The sequence below is a fragment of the Astyanax mexicanus genome, chromosome 22, assembly GCF_023375975.1.
Source record: "Astyanax mexicanus isolate ESR-SI-001 chromosome 22, AstMex3_surface, whole genome shotgun sequence".
NCBI lineage: Eukaryota > Metazoa > Chordata > Actinopteri > Characiformes > Acestrorhamphidae > Astyanax > Astyanax mexicanus.
The window spans coordinates 29,032,829-29,047,102 of NC_064429.1; the positions used below are offsets into that span (position 1 = coordinate 29,032,829).

The 14,274-nt window shown below is 36.5% G+C and overlaps 1 protein-coding gene across 1 annotated transcript; it reads right to left on the bottom strand.

Annotated features, from left to right (window-relative positions):
* Positions 1-41: 41 nt before the first annotated feature.
* On the bottom strand, positions 42-12,696 carry dpp7 (dipeptidyl-peptidase 7). Its single transcript, XM_022667641.2, has 13 exons — positions 12,536-12,696; positions 11,711-11,846; positions 10,533-10,672; positions 8,440-8,603; positions 7,448-7,583; positions 6,111-6,192; positions 5,841-6,007; positions 4,794-4,854; positions 4,554-4,672; positions 3,446-3,602; positions 2,469-2,533; positions 2,218-2,288; positions 42-618 (listed from the first exon to the last, which is right to left on the bottom strand). Exons 1-13 carry the CDS (start codon positions 12,626-12,628, stop codon positions 516-518), a joined length of 1,494 nt encoding a protein of 497 aa, XP_022523362.2. The 5' UTR covers positions 12,629-12,696; the 3' UTR covers positions 42-515.
* Positions 12,697-14,274: the final 1,578 nt, after the last annotated feature.

Below are 14,274 nucleotides of genomic sequence, written 5' to 3' on the forward strand. Positions count from 1 at the left end.
TAGTCTTTTTTTCTCGTGTAAATTACTGTAGAGAAAGAGAAGACTGTAAAATACAATTTATTTCATACCTCAAAACCAAGCACTGAATTTGATACAAGTTAATACTAAAAAGAAAAAAACATTTCATTAAGTCTTTCAGGGCTTCATATTTTTTTTAAGGTTGAAATAAATTGGGCTGAATTTTAATCTACATAGAATTCCCTCTTGAAAACCTAATCTAAGGGTGAAGTTTCTCCAGCACTAAGGCTGGGTGCAGCAGCATTAGCATTAGCCGCTAACCACAGCACTAAATCTTTTGAGTGTTTACCGTGTTAAAACAACCTATGTGGGACGAACTGCTAACTGATAGTGCCCTGGGTTACCGGAACACTCAGGGTTTCTCAGTGCGTGGTTAGCGGCTAATGCTAATGCTGCTGCACCCAGCCTTAGTGGAGGAACAGAAAACTTACCCTTAGGCAGCCCAATTTATTTCAACCTTATAAAAACATGAATCACTGAACTAATTACAAGTTCATTCAGAAAGTCTTTTCCCTCGCAGTTTTTACCCACTGGGCGATGAGTTTAGCCTCCGTCTGTCTTGCCTTTATTACTGAGTCGGGGTCAGCTGGGTTGGACGCCCTGCAAAACACACACAAAAAAAACAACACATGACCCCATTTACACCTGTTCAAGAACCTTTATTATATTACGCTAAAATTTGGATTTAAATCTCGTAACTTACTCTCCATCTTACACACACACACACAATTGCTGCTTCTGTAAAGCATAAGTTTGCCATGTTTGCTCTCCTATCTGACCTAATCTTCCAATTTATCTTTTTAACAGTTGATTAAAGGAGCAAACAAGGAGTATATTTTCTGTAGTAACTTATTACATGCATCAGAATGGTTTGTCACATACTAAGAAGATATGCTTTTAAGCACTAGCAGCTCAGCTCTTGTCTGCAGAGCTTTGGCCAGTATTTTCTTATTTGAACTGTGTGTGGTACATCACAGTAATCTGTGTGGGGACGTGGCCTCCAAACCTGCCCAGTGCCATTCCACCCCAGAAATGTACTATTTGTACACTGCGGGTTGCCAGGTATAGAACACAACAGCATGCAAACACAGGCGAAACAGGCAAGCTGGCAGTTTTTTTCTGCTAAACAGGTAATCACTGAGCTTCAGTAAGGTTTGTTAACCACTAGCGTTGAAAAAATAGGAATTCCAGACATTGCAAGTGTATGTATTCACTGATCAGCTACAGAGTAGGACTCTTCATTGCGTAAGGTCTAAGTCTTGTCGTTCTGGAGCAGGAGTGGGCTTTGTGCAGTTTAAAATCCAGTGATATTACAGCTGTGAACAAAGTCATTAATTCTCTAGCTCCTCCTCTATCTTGGATTTTCATCTATTGCCTGCTTGTGCTCATCCATCCTCATTTCTATTGGTTGACGTGTTCCCAGGCAGAACCCACTGCAGCAAAAGTCTTATTAGTAGTCCGAGAGAGCGGACACATCATCAGAAATACAATAGTGGTTTCTGCTAGAGCTTAGTTTCTCTGCCCGAACCTGACCCGAGGCCCAACCTGAACTCGGGCCAAGATTTCCCACCACTTTCCTCAGGCCATGTCGAGTCGGGCTCAAGAAAATAGTCTGTGATGTAGGCGTCTGTTTTTTTTAATGCTTTTTTTTTTTTTTTTTAAAGTTGCCACTTTTTACAGATTTGACTGGCAGTGCAGGGCAGTGCATAGCCTTATTGCTGTTTTTTGTGTTTTTGTACTTAGATTATAAGCTCAATATAAAAAGTTTTTTTTTTTGTTTAAAATGTATTTTCTATTCTTAAAACATGTTAAATGATATTTATATGATAAGATTAGAGGAAAGTCATATAGACATTCGCATTGTTTATGTTTTAATCTTTGAGAGATCTGTTCTTATAATAGGTCTATGCTTCTTCAGTGTTGCAATGTTAGTTATCATCATTTTGAAAAGATTTTGCTCATTCTAACATCCCAAAAATGGTTTTAAAAGCTCAGTTTTAATGCTCTACTTACTAAAGAAAATGTGGGGTTTAATTCAGGCTCGGGCTGAAATAATTTGACAGTGTATAGGTGGGTCGGGTCAGGCAGAACGTGCACAGGGTCGGGCTGGATATTTTGGGCCTGATCTGAGCTCTAGTTTCTGCTATATTACACTAAATAAAATGGGTAAAGTTGAGAGATTTTGGGTCAGGGACTCACCTCAGGTCCAGATGATGAGCTCCCTCTGGTATGTTGATTGCAATCAGTGAATCACTCAGAGACTTTCTGATCTGAAAGTATAAATAATACAAATGTCAATGTTCCAATGATCTCATCAGCATCAGTGGTGCACTATTAAAAAGAAGTACTACAACTGTAGTCTGTGCGCATGTGTGTAATATTCATTAATTACAAGCTATGGAGAAGTGATGATTACAGAAACCCAGAAATTACTACAGCCAGTGTCTTACCCCTCCATTGGCCCACGGATCCAGATCACCGTTGGAGAAGATGATGTTGCTAGCTGTTGAAAGAGCTACAAAAGAAGAAAGAGACCCATCCATATTAAGCCTGTTTCTCCTGATTGTATGGAATTAAATCTCATGAGTACATAAAAGATGCTTATAAAATGGACATACACATCATTCTTAAGGATTTTATTATTGTGTAATCAGGTCCATGGGTACTAGTGCATCTAAAAAATGATCAGTATCATATCATTAAAAAGTTACTTCATTTCAGTTATTTAGTTCAAAATGTGAAGCTATATAATATAGATGTTTATGCCACAGTTAGTTCCAACCATGCAGTGCGATTGGCTGAGAGGAGGTCTATAAGTGCCGTTATCAGCCGGTAATGCACTGTAACCGAAGCTCTCCATGTATTTTTCCGCCACATACAGGTAACCTAGCAACGATGCAGCGCTTACAAACCAAACAGAGCAGCAATGGAACTATTTTAACTCGAGGAGTTTTTATAACCAAACAGATCGTATTTTCTCATCCTCTTTAACCCAATATCTTTCAATAAACAGTAATAATGGAACTGTGGTATGATCACAAAAATACACTCAAGGTTTGTGCTATATATATATATATATATATATATATATATATATATATATATATATATATATATATATATATATATATATATATATATACATACTCATATATATGAGTATGTATATATATTGAGAACATGTGCACGGGTGTTCCGATGCACATATTTGCAGGAAAAAACGGAAAAAACGACAAATAGTAACACAAAAGCACCATTTAACGGACCCGGAGCGGCCGCTGCGTGTTAACGCACCGCCATCTTGGGTGGGTCTCCCCCCAGTATTTCTCTATAGGGATGAGGAAAGCTGGGTGTGGGTCCATCTGCAAATATCTGTAAGCAGCAATGGAAAACTAGATTATCACCAATAAAAATTTCTGATGCTCACCGTCCCCCCAGTACTGTGTTTTGAGCCAGCCCGGCCGCAGCACCACCGCCCACCTCCTGGCACAGTACTCCTCCCTCATGCTCTCGGTGAAGGGCATGGGGGGGAACATGTCCGTCACGTTGTTGCTCTCAAAGCACATCTCAATCTCTGTGCAGGCCTGATGAACACAAACGCATCAAAGACACTGAATATCACCTGAATATCAAGTACCATTAGTAATCTTTCATTAATAGAACTCTGCAATACTGAAGCAGATTCTTGAGGTCTACCACCTTGGTAAGTTCAGATCCAATAGACCTGGTTCTAATATTTAAATGCCCCTGAAGGCTTTTATTACCTTATATTTATTTTATTGAGTTGACCGATTTAGTGAGAGAGTGACATAGAGCACACTGCCTGGCCTGAATGGTCTCTTCCTATTTACAGTGGCTTGCAAAAGTATTCATACCCATTGGACTTTTTCAACATTCACATTTCACACTTGAAAAGAGTTTAAGGAAGGTGCCCTGTAAGGTGGTAAACCTTACAGGGCACCTTCCTTAAACTCTTTTCAAGTTTTGCAGGGTGGGATGTCTGGATATGTAACAAAAAACGTTCTTGTTAAAATGTTGAAGTGTGGGCGCCGAGTGGTCCAGCGGTCTAATGCGCTGCCACTATGAGCGGGAGGTCGCAGGTTCGAACCCCAGCTCATGCAGTTTTGCCATCAGCTGTCGGCGCTTAGAGCGAGCAAAATTGGCCCTGCTCCCTCTGGGGTGGTAGATGGCGCTCTCTCCCCATCACACTTAAGGTAGCGCTGGGCGGCACGAGGCGTCTGTGAGCGGATGAATCAGAGCCTAGCCGCTGTGCTTTCCTCCGAGCGCGCTAGCTGCTCAGGCAGTGATTCATCCGCAGCAGCTCGAAAAAAGGGGTGATTGACTGTCGGAGGAGGCGTGTGCTCGTCCGCATCCTCCAAGAGTCACGGGCGTCACCGGTGATGGGGACGCACAAAGGGGTGGGACAATTGGATATCCAAATTGGGAGAAAAATGGGGAAAAATCAGAAAAAAAAATGTTGAAGTGAAGATGATCTAAAAAAAGAAAAAAATAAAGAAAAAAATCTGATAGAGAACCTGATAGTCCCACGCATAGCTGTTGAAGCCAAGACCACAGCCTGTAGGGTCCGCACACTCCACATACAGAGAGTAGAGGTCGTAACAGGCATGCTCCCCTGTAGAGTTATACACAATACCTGAAGGAACATGATAACATAACATCCTGATGAGGACAAATTCAAATCATACAAATGTCTTTAACAGAACTCAGTTCATAAACCAGCATCAAAAAGCGTTAAGAATTTAGATTCTCCTCACCAACAGTGTCTCTAAGAGCAGACAGCACTTCAGTTCCGTTCAGCATGGTTTCACACGCCACCTACAGCAAGAAAACAAACTTACAACTTACAAATCGCTCACATCTACACTATAATCACTGATCATCGGTAAATTTTACATTTCATTTGTAAATTAAGGGATCAGAGTCTGGAGGAAGAGTGGAGAGACACACAGTCCAAACTTCTCGAGGTCTAGTGTGAAGTTTCCACCAATCAGTGATGGTTTGGAGAGACATGTCTGTTATCTGCTGGTGTTGGTCCACTGTGTTTTATCAACTTTTATGGAGATGCGGTTAGATTTCATTTTCCAGCAGGACTTGGCACACTGCACACACTGCCAAAAGTACCAATTGGCCTATGTATATATATATATATATAATATTCAATTTTTTTTGAGACACTGATTAAGTTTTTATTGGCTGTAAGCCATAATCATTAACAATAAAAGAAATAAACGCTTAAAATAGATCACTCTGTGTTTAATAAATCTATATAATATATAAGTTTCACATTTTGAAGTGAATTACTGAAATAAAGTACATTTTCAATGATTATTTTCAAATGAATTTTTTGAGATGCACCAGTATATGATCCATATGTTAGTAGACAAAAGTATTGGGACGCCTGTTCATATTAAAGAAAGTTTATGCTGCTTTTGTTGGGGTAACTGTCTCTACTGTCTAGGGAAAATTGTATTTTTGAGCTTTGCTGTGAGGATTTGATTGCAATAGTGTTTGATGATGACCTTGCTCTGTTTTAAAGATACAAAATGATTCTCTAAAATTATTTTAAATACTGTGAAATTTTGGGGATGCAAAAAGATCTCGATTTTTTTTTTTTTTAAGTGATACTTACTCATGTATTTATAGTTTGCATGAAAAGGATCAAGCGATGCTGGCTGTTCTACTAAATTTGGTGATGCTTAAAAAGCTAATTTTTAATTATTTTTTATTAGTTTTAAAACTATAAAGTTGTACAGATGTGTCTAGTATACTCTACTATAAAGGAGATGCTGAAAACTCTTTACCTTAACAGGGAAAGCCGGCATCACGGACATGAAGCTGGTTTTATAAGGGTAGTCCATCATGGCCAGTAGGGTGAAGGCGTTGCGGAGGAAGCCGTTGAGCTGGTGGATGTCTTTAGAGGAGGATGGAGTTTTACACAGAGAAAATGCAGACTGGATTCCGGCGTAGTCTTCACAGTCAGAGAACAGAGAACACATCAGTTCATTACATCATTATCATACTGTAGCTTCAGTTCACTAATAATAAAGTCAATTCTGTGAATTGTGAATTACCCTCCTGTTGAGCCAGAGTCTGCAGTTTCTGGAAAGCTGATCTGACTGAATCCTTACACACTGGACTGCAGTTCTCAAAATCCTACATAAAATATATGTTTTAAAATAAAATACAGGGGAATAAAGCATTTACCGTAATTTACAGGCTATTGACCGCACCTTAATGTAATCCGCACACACTAATTTTAAGGAGAAAAAAAAAAAAAACATATTGACCGCACCGTTAAATAAGCCACAGTCTTAAAAGCGTGTTAAAAAAAAAAACTTGCAGCTTATTGCATGAAAATTAAAAAAAATTCGACAAACTGTTGTAGCCATGCAAAAAGATTGTATTTTCAAAAACTGAAACTTTACAAAAAAGACAAAATTGTTAATGAACTCTGTGTATTGAAAATTCGGAGTAAAAAAAAACAAAAAAAAAAAAACAAATTTGAGCAGATATAATATCATCGCTGTCCAATGAAAAACAAGTATCTCCAAAACAGCAACTTTACAGGAGAGAGAAAAAACCTTGTAAACTTTCAATGGAAAGTTCAGGTAATTTGGAAGAGTTTCTATTGGTCCCTTCATCATGAAATTTTGGCACAGTGTAAGATACAGTTTATCAGTTCAAATTATGTAGTAAAACTAAAAAACTACAAAAATGGAGATAAGTGTTTTTCATAGGACAGCGACAATATATAATGAACACAGTATATGTCCTAGAAAATAACAACAATTTTGTTTTTTATTGTCTAAAGCAAGCTTTAGTGTGATAGCTGGATTTTATTTGACTTATGACTCGGGGTGTCCAATACTGTATCGTACGCAATAATATCGCCAACATTTTTGAATATTGTAAACGATATTATACCCTAAAATATCGTGCCATATCACCCACCCTTAATTATCACATTAGGGTACTATTTTTATTTTATTTTATTTATTTATTTAACTATTTTTAAACAAAAGAAAAAAAATCACACTCTTCTCATTTCCTGTTCTTAAATTCTTAGGGGTGTGCCATATCATATAATATTGTAAGCAATTTTAAAATGTATTTTTTATTTTGTTGCAGTAGTGTATTCTTAAAATATATATATTTTTTAATGCAAAGATTGAGTATTGTTATCGAAAAAATAATATAAAATATTGTGATATTATTTTAGGGCCATATCGCCCACCTCTACTATTGACTATTGCCTAAACAATAAATTGTACAGCTGTAGTTGAGGGGAATTTAAAGCTCAGGTGAACCAAAAGATTGCTCTAAAAATGTAAACGTGTGAGAGTGAGAGTTCATGGTCATGGGGTGCCCAAGAATCTTAATTTAGCTGTAGCAGAAATACAGGACTTACAGCAGTAACATCCCTGAAGAACTGCCCGGAGTCGCCCATTCCTGCTGTAGAGAGAATAGGAGCGCTGGCTGCCAGAGCTCCAGTCACTATATTTGGGTACCGAACTCGCATGTAGACACTCAACATGCCTCCATAACTACAAAAAACAAAGAGAGATAGATAGAGAGAGAGAAAGAAAGAGAGAGAGATGTTTTTAGCAGAAGATACGGTTTCATTCTATTAATACCTTCGTTAAAAGCAAGTATACTTAGTAGCATTAAAAGTATGTTAAAATTAGGTAAATAATACTAAAAGTACATTTCTATTTAATATATTTTATGAAAATACACAAAAAAATATTCTTTTCATATATATATGTTTTTTTCATAAAATGTGTTTTTAAGCAATATTTCTAAGCTTTATACAATTAAACAATGCATTGATAGAAAATATGTGTGTCTTGTCATTAAATACTACTTAAAGTGCACTTTAGTGTCGTTCTTTTTTCTTCAGTAGTATTAAGGTGTACACAATATGTGCACCATTACGCAAAGTACTACATTCACAATGTACTTCCAGTGTATTTAAAAAATAACCCACATACTTAAATCTCCTAGGGTCTGCAGAAGTTACGAAAAAAGCCCTAAAAAGCACCATTTAAAGCTTTTATGTTGCATTTAAATCTAGCTTTATTACCACTGAAATATACTTAAGTTGCCATAAGTTTCAAAATAGTACATTTAGTATGTATTTAAGCATGTATTAATTTTAATGCTAAAAGTACGTACTTTTCCAATGTTAAGTATACATTTAAAAATATATATACTTAAACACACTTTTCTTTTACAAGGAAAAACTATACGAAAAAAGTTTTAGGACCGATGCATTCATTGTTTCCTTTGAAATCAAGAATATTCAAAAAAAGGATACCCCTTCAGAATCTTAATTTAAAAATGAGTAAATGGATTTTAAAAAGAAATGTTTTCTTAAGAACAGTTGGTGTTTAGACTTACCTTCCTCCCAAAACTATTACAGGGCATTTTTCAGCTCTGAGTTCCTTCTTCAGCTCTGTGATCATCACGGCGTAATCAGCCAGCGCCTGCTCCACAGTCAGGAGCCCGACATTCGGGATGATAAAAGACTCGTCCCCAAATGGAAGAGATTTCCCATAATACCTCTGGAAACATATAGTAAACAAATACATAAATAAGCATATAAGATGTATGTTGTAAAAAATGTCAACCCATAAAACATATACTGTTAAAAATACAAAAGCTATAAAGAGTTTTTGGTGCAATGGAACATTTTTTGCTCAAATATGTGGATATAAAAGTTCCTTTACCAATGTAAAGGTTCTTCATGCTCACTTACACTAAATGGCCAAGGGGATTAGAACACCTGCTTAACGTTAGGGGGGCTTTATACTAGGGCTGGCCCGAATAGCGTTTTTTGAGCTCCGGATATTCGGCACTGATTCGAAGCGAATATTCGAATATTCGTTTTTAAAAAAAGAGGTAAAAAAAAAAAAAAAAAAAAAAAGCAAATCACGGCCCCTTTAATCCACTGAAAAATGTTCAATTTGCTCTGACCGACGAGACATATTCACCCCGGATTTTTGGTGTTTTTATCCCGGATTTTTGTGTTTTCACCCCATATTTTTTCTGTGTTTTTAGCCCAGATTTCTTTGTGTTTTCATCCCGGAATTTCTGCTGCCCCACACCGAGGCTGCTGCTGCACGGTTTCTCCGCTGCGCAAGCCAGCCCAGTAAATTGCTGTTTGTGTTTTCACACTTAGGCTATTTGCTTAAAAAAACAAACAAAAAAAAACGTTTGTTCAGGAAGTATTTTATATTCTTAAACATTGTTGATTATATTAGAGGACAGTCATTGTAAACTGTACTTGGTCTATTTCGGTTAAAGGATTGTGCAGGGCATATTACTGATTTTGTATTTTTGCACTTGGGCTATAAGCTCAATATTAAATATTTCGTTTGCTTAGAAATTATTTTATATTTTTAAACCATTTTAAATTATATTAGGTAAGAGGAAATTCGTTCAGACATCATTTTTGTAGGCCAGGCTTTTGTAACCGATTTAGCCCCTACTGTTGCCACATTACCCCTTACGTTTTATTATATAAATCAGTTTCGAAGAGCCTGCATTTTTTTTTATCATGTATAATAGAGGTCTGCGCGAGACTGATTTTTAAACCCACTCTTCCACGCTCCCGCGTTTCTGTCTCGTTACCGCGCCGCAAAAAAATTGCTTCTTTTAATCCCGCGCCCGCCCGCCACATACACATTTCTGCCGCTCCTGCCCCACGTTCCTAATATAAATTAAATAAACTACATTTAATGCTTCAAATTTACTTATATATTTATTAAAACAGCAGCGCTGAAAAGTGCGGTCCCGTTCCTTACCCCAGTCCAAACACCATCGGTGTGTGCGTGTGTGTGTCGGTCCATCCTGCGCGTTGAGAGTTTTCTTTAGGTTTTTTTTTTTTTTTACAATTATTACAGTTTTCTTAACTATTTATTAATTTGCTCCCGCATCGTCTGGATTAAACTCCCGCTCCAGCCAATAACAGTTCAGTTCTGTCCCGCGCGCAAGATATTCTGACGGGACCCGCGAAAACAGAAGTGGTTAGAGTGAGGTGGAACTCTGGAAAGGAGAAAAAAAAACGAATATCCGAATACCAAAATTAAAAACCGAATACCTACTCAACGAACGAATATCCGAATACCCGAATATTCGGGTCCAGCCCTACTTTATACCCCTCCACTAGGGCTGCAACTAAAGGTCGGCAACTTTCTGTCCATCACCAAACACAGCAATGCAGAACAGTGGAGACTTTTGGCAATATAATGTATGAGTCAGTAGCGATTTGATCAATAAAAGTGAATGAATGTATTTTTTCAAGATTAGGCTCAAAGTCAATAAAACAGATCAGCCCTCACTTTCCAGAACTGACTCTGTACGTCATTACAGTCATCTACTGTAAGTCACCTGCCACGGCTACATTTAAACTGCTAAAGGAATCACATGACAAAAGAATCACATGATAAACGTCACATGATCTGACTTCTGCATTAAAACAGGGATCTTACGTGCTCAGCGAAAATCACCAGCGCCGCCTGCTCAACTGCCAGCTCCAACACGAATCCAGAGTTCAGGGCAAAGTCCCAGATATCGCCTTCATTTCCAGTGTAGAAGAAGATGGGTCCAGAGCCTTTTTTCCAGTACTGATCTGAGATAAGAAAAGCCACATTTATTTATTTAGGATATATATATTTTTTTTATCCCAACATCTAAATGTTAAGAATTAAATGTCCACAGCTCTTCCATTATTATGCTATTGTATTATATTACTGCCTTAAATGGTCTTGAAATGACAATAATATAGTTCATCACAATTATTTTTAGAACAATACCTCAAAAAAAATTATATCATTGAAAAATTACTTACTATTACTATTTCAGTAATTCAGTTCAAAATGTGAAACTCATATATTATATAGATGTATTACACAGAGTGGTCTATTTTAAGCGTTTATTTATTTTATTGTTGATGATTATGGCTTAAAGTCAAAGAAAACCCAAAAATAAGTGTCTGAGAAAATTAAAAAATATCATATAAGACCAATTGGTACTTTTGGCAGTGTGGGCAGTGTGCCAAGTCCTGCTGGAGAATGAAATCCGCATCTCCATAAAAGTTGTCAGTAGAGGGAAGCATGAAGTGCGGAAAGATTTTGTGGGAAAACAAAACTGCACTGACTTTAGACTTGATAATAAAACACAGTGGATCAACACCAGCAGATGACATGTCTCTCCAAACCATCACTGATTGGTGGAAACTTCACACTAGACCTCAAGCAGTTTGGACTGTGTGTCTCTCCACTCTTCCTCCAGACTCTGGTCACTTGATTTACAAATGAAATGTAAAATTTACTGATGATCAGTGATGGTTTGGAGAGACATGTCATCTGCTGGTGTTGATCCACTGTATTTTATTATCAAGTCTAAAGTCAGGGCAGTTTTGTTTTCCCACAAAATCTTACAGCACTTCATGCTTCCCTCTGCTACTGACAACTTTTTATGGAGATGTGGATTTCATTTTCCAGCAGGACTTGGCACACTGCCCACACTGCCTAAAAGTTGCAGTGATAAGATCAGCAGTGTAGTATAGTGCCCATGAGTGCCTTGGTGTAATGGACTGGTATAATATGCATAATATGAAAAGATGCAAGAAAGAACTGAATACAGTGACTGGTGACTGCTCACAGACCTGTGATGAGGTATCTCTGTGGATATGTGCCGTTGCCCAGGCTGTTGTAGTTAAAGTGGTCCAGAATCTGAGTGAAGTACTTCTCTTTGAACTGAGCTTTAGGGTCTCTTCTTAAAGGGTCTCGGCTGTGCTTCCACTGACATTTAGAAAGAGAAGAATAGATCATACATCAACAATGGTAGTGATGGTATTAGTATAACAGTGATTAAAAGGAACAAAGGAACATTCATGTTTAAGGTCATGTGATTTAATCAAAGAAAGACCATTACTGATTACATCTACAAACACTAGATCACCAATAGTATTGGTCCTGCAAATTAAAACCTCTGGAATATAATCGAGAGGAAGATGGATGATCACAAGCCATCAAACCAAACTGAACTGCTTGAATTTTTGCACCGGGAGTAAAGGCATAAAGTTATCCAAAAGCAGTGTGTAAGACTGGTGGAGGAGAACATGCCAAGATGCATGAAACTGTGATTAAAAAAAAACAGGGTTATTCCACCAAATATTGATTTCTGAACACTAAAAACTTTATGAATATGAATTCGTTTTCTTTGCATTATTTGAGGTCTGAAAGCTCTGCGTGACAATATTTTTATTTGGTATTTAAGAGAAATGTTGTCTGTAGTCAAACATATACCAATAAATAGAAAAATCTGGAAAAAAAAAACTAAATCGGAAGCTGAAGTGGTCTCTTCATTTTTTCAGAGCTGTAAATTATACATACATATTGTTGCATCTCTCAGAATTATTATAAATCTGATTAAATACCTGTATGTATAAAAGCTCAGTGTGTTTTCTCTGTGTTTATAGAGAGTTTACCGTGGATGTGCTGAAGCTCCGGGCAGCAGCTCCCTCACACAGCACGCTCACAACCAGCAGCAGCAGCGGCAGCAGAGACCACCAGCCCGCCATCCTGCAGCACTGACCTCCTTAACCGGTCACTGAACGAGCCACTGACCCGCCACCCACTCTACCACTCTCTCTAACTACCCACCACTGCAGTCATATGATAGCGAGTCACGTGACTCCCCGCTCTCCGCTCTCTGATACCGAAAATACAAGTTAAAAGTCGTTAAATTGTTTTCCGATACAGTAATATGATATATATTTAACCTATATATAGCACACAGTATATGATTTTATTTAACTTTATTTCTAAAACAGCGATTTCTTTTGCTTAATATTAATGATTAAACTGCACTTCACAATAAAAGTCCCAAAAGAAGCCAATACACATAATAAGATAAGAGCCTACTGTAACGTAGACAATGGCTTTAAATGTTTTATGATACATGTTATGACTTTATATGCTTTACTTTTTTTTTACTTTTTTTATGAATGTTGGACTTTGTCGACTTGACACACCATCTACTGGTGAAATGTGTTTTTTTTTACTTTGCAGCTGAAAAAAAGAATATGATTTTTTTTATGATTTTCTAAGAGGTTATTATTATTATTATATCTCCTTGGTAAACTCCTTAAAAAAAGAAAATACTATTACCTACTTCTAATACTGTTAATAATAGTAATAGTAATAATAATAATAATCATAATTATTATTATTATTATTATTATTATTATTATTATTATTATTATTATTATTATTATTATTATTATTATTATTATTATTATTATGATTATTATTTGACATTTATGTTTACCAAAATATCCAATATACTGGTAACACTTTACAGTAAAGTGCATCAATTTGCTATAGAAGCCCATTTCCACCACTTGGGAAAATTTAGGGTCCTCCACTAAGTCAGAATTATGAGTTACTAAGTCATTTAGTTCATTTTAAAATAGTAAGTCAAAAGTATGATTTAGTAAGTCATAATTATGAGAAACTATGTTATAATTGTGAGATACTAACAATAAGATACCAAAATTTACATAATTTTGAAGTGGTAAAAAAGTAATGCCTCAACTAGTTAGTATTAAATAATACTAGTTTATTACATTATAAACCATAACATTATTTCTTTAACTGCTCAAATCATTATTAACCCTTTTGTGGTGTTCATATTTTTGTTACTCGTTTACTTTGTTACTTGTATTTAATTCAGCAAAATTAAGCAATTTTACATTAAAATGCTTTACTCATCCTTGCTTGACCTAAATTGCAAGCAATATAAACAGCTTACATGGTTAATATTTGCCCTTTACCTTTCTTATGTTACATTTCTTTTAAAAAGTGCTAATCTTTTTTTATTCGTTTTTTAATAAAATGTAAAAGAAAATGAATTAAACTCAAGATATGAGTACAAAATTTGTTTAGTTTCAAGTTTACAAATGAAGCAATGTTTATTAGCCCTTGGCCAAAATATGTAATATAAATGTGTAGGCGGTGGGGGGGGGGGGGGGGTGGGGGGGGGGGGGGTGTACAGTGTGTGTTTATCAAAAATGTGTTTTGATATATGTTTTTCACAAAAAATGAGCCAATGCCAATGAGTTTGAGTTAGAAAAAATATTTGTTTTGTATCATTTGATGAAAAATGAAAACGGGTCCCACAGACCCGAACACCACACAAGGGTTAATTAACAGGATCTACATCATT

Bases quoted from the DNA above. Each gene is read 5' to 3' on its own strand.
- dpp7 (XM_022667641.2), bottom strand. From the start codon at position 12,628: ATGGCGGGCTGGTGGTCTCTGCTGCCGCTGCTGCTGCTGGTTGTGAGC. The intron at 6,193-7,447 runs GTAAGTCCTGTA...TATTTTATGTAG, and splicing joins TCTTCAGGGATGTTACTGCT to GATTTTGAGAACTGCAGTCC. The intron at 4,855-5,840 runs GTAAAGAGTTTT...TTCTTGCTGTAG, and splicing joins TGCCGGCTTTCCCTGTTAAG to GTGGCGTGTGAAACCATGCT.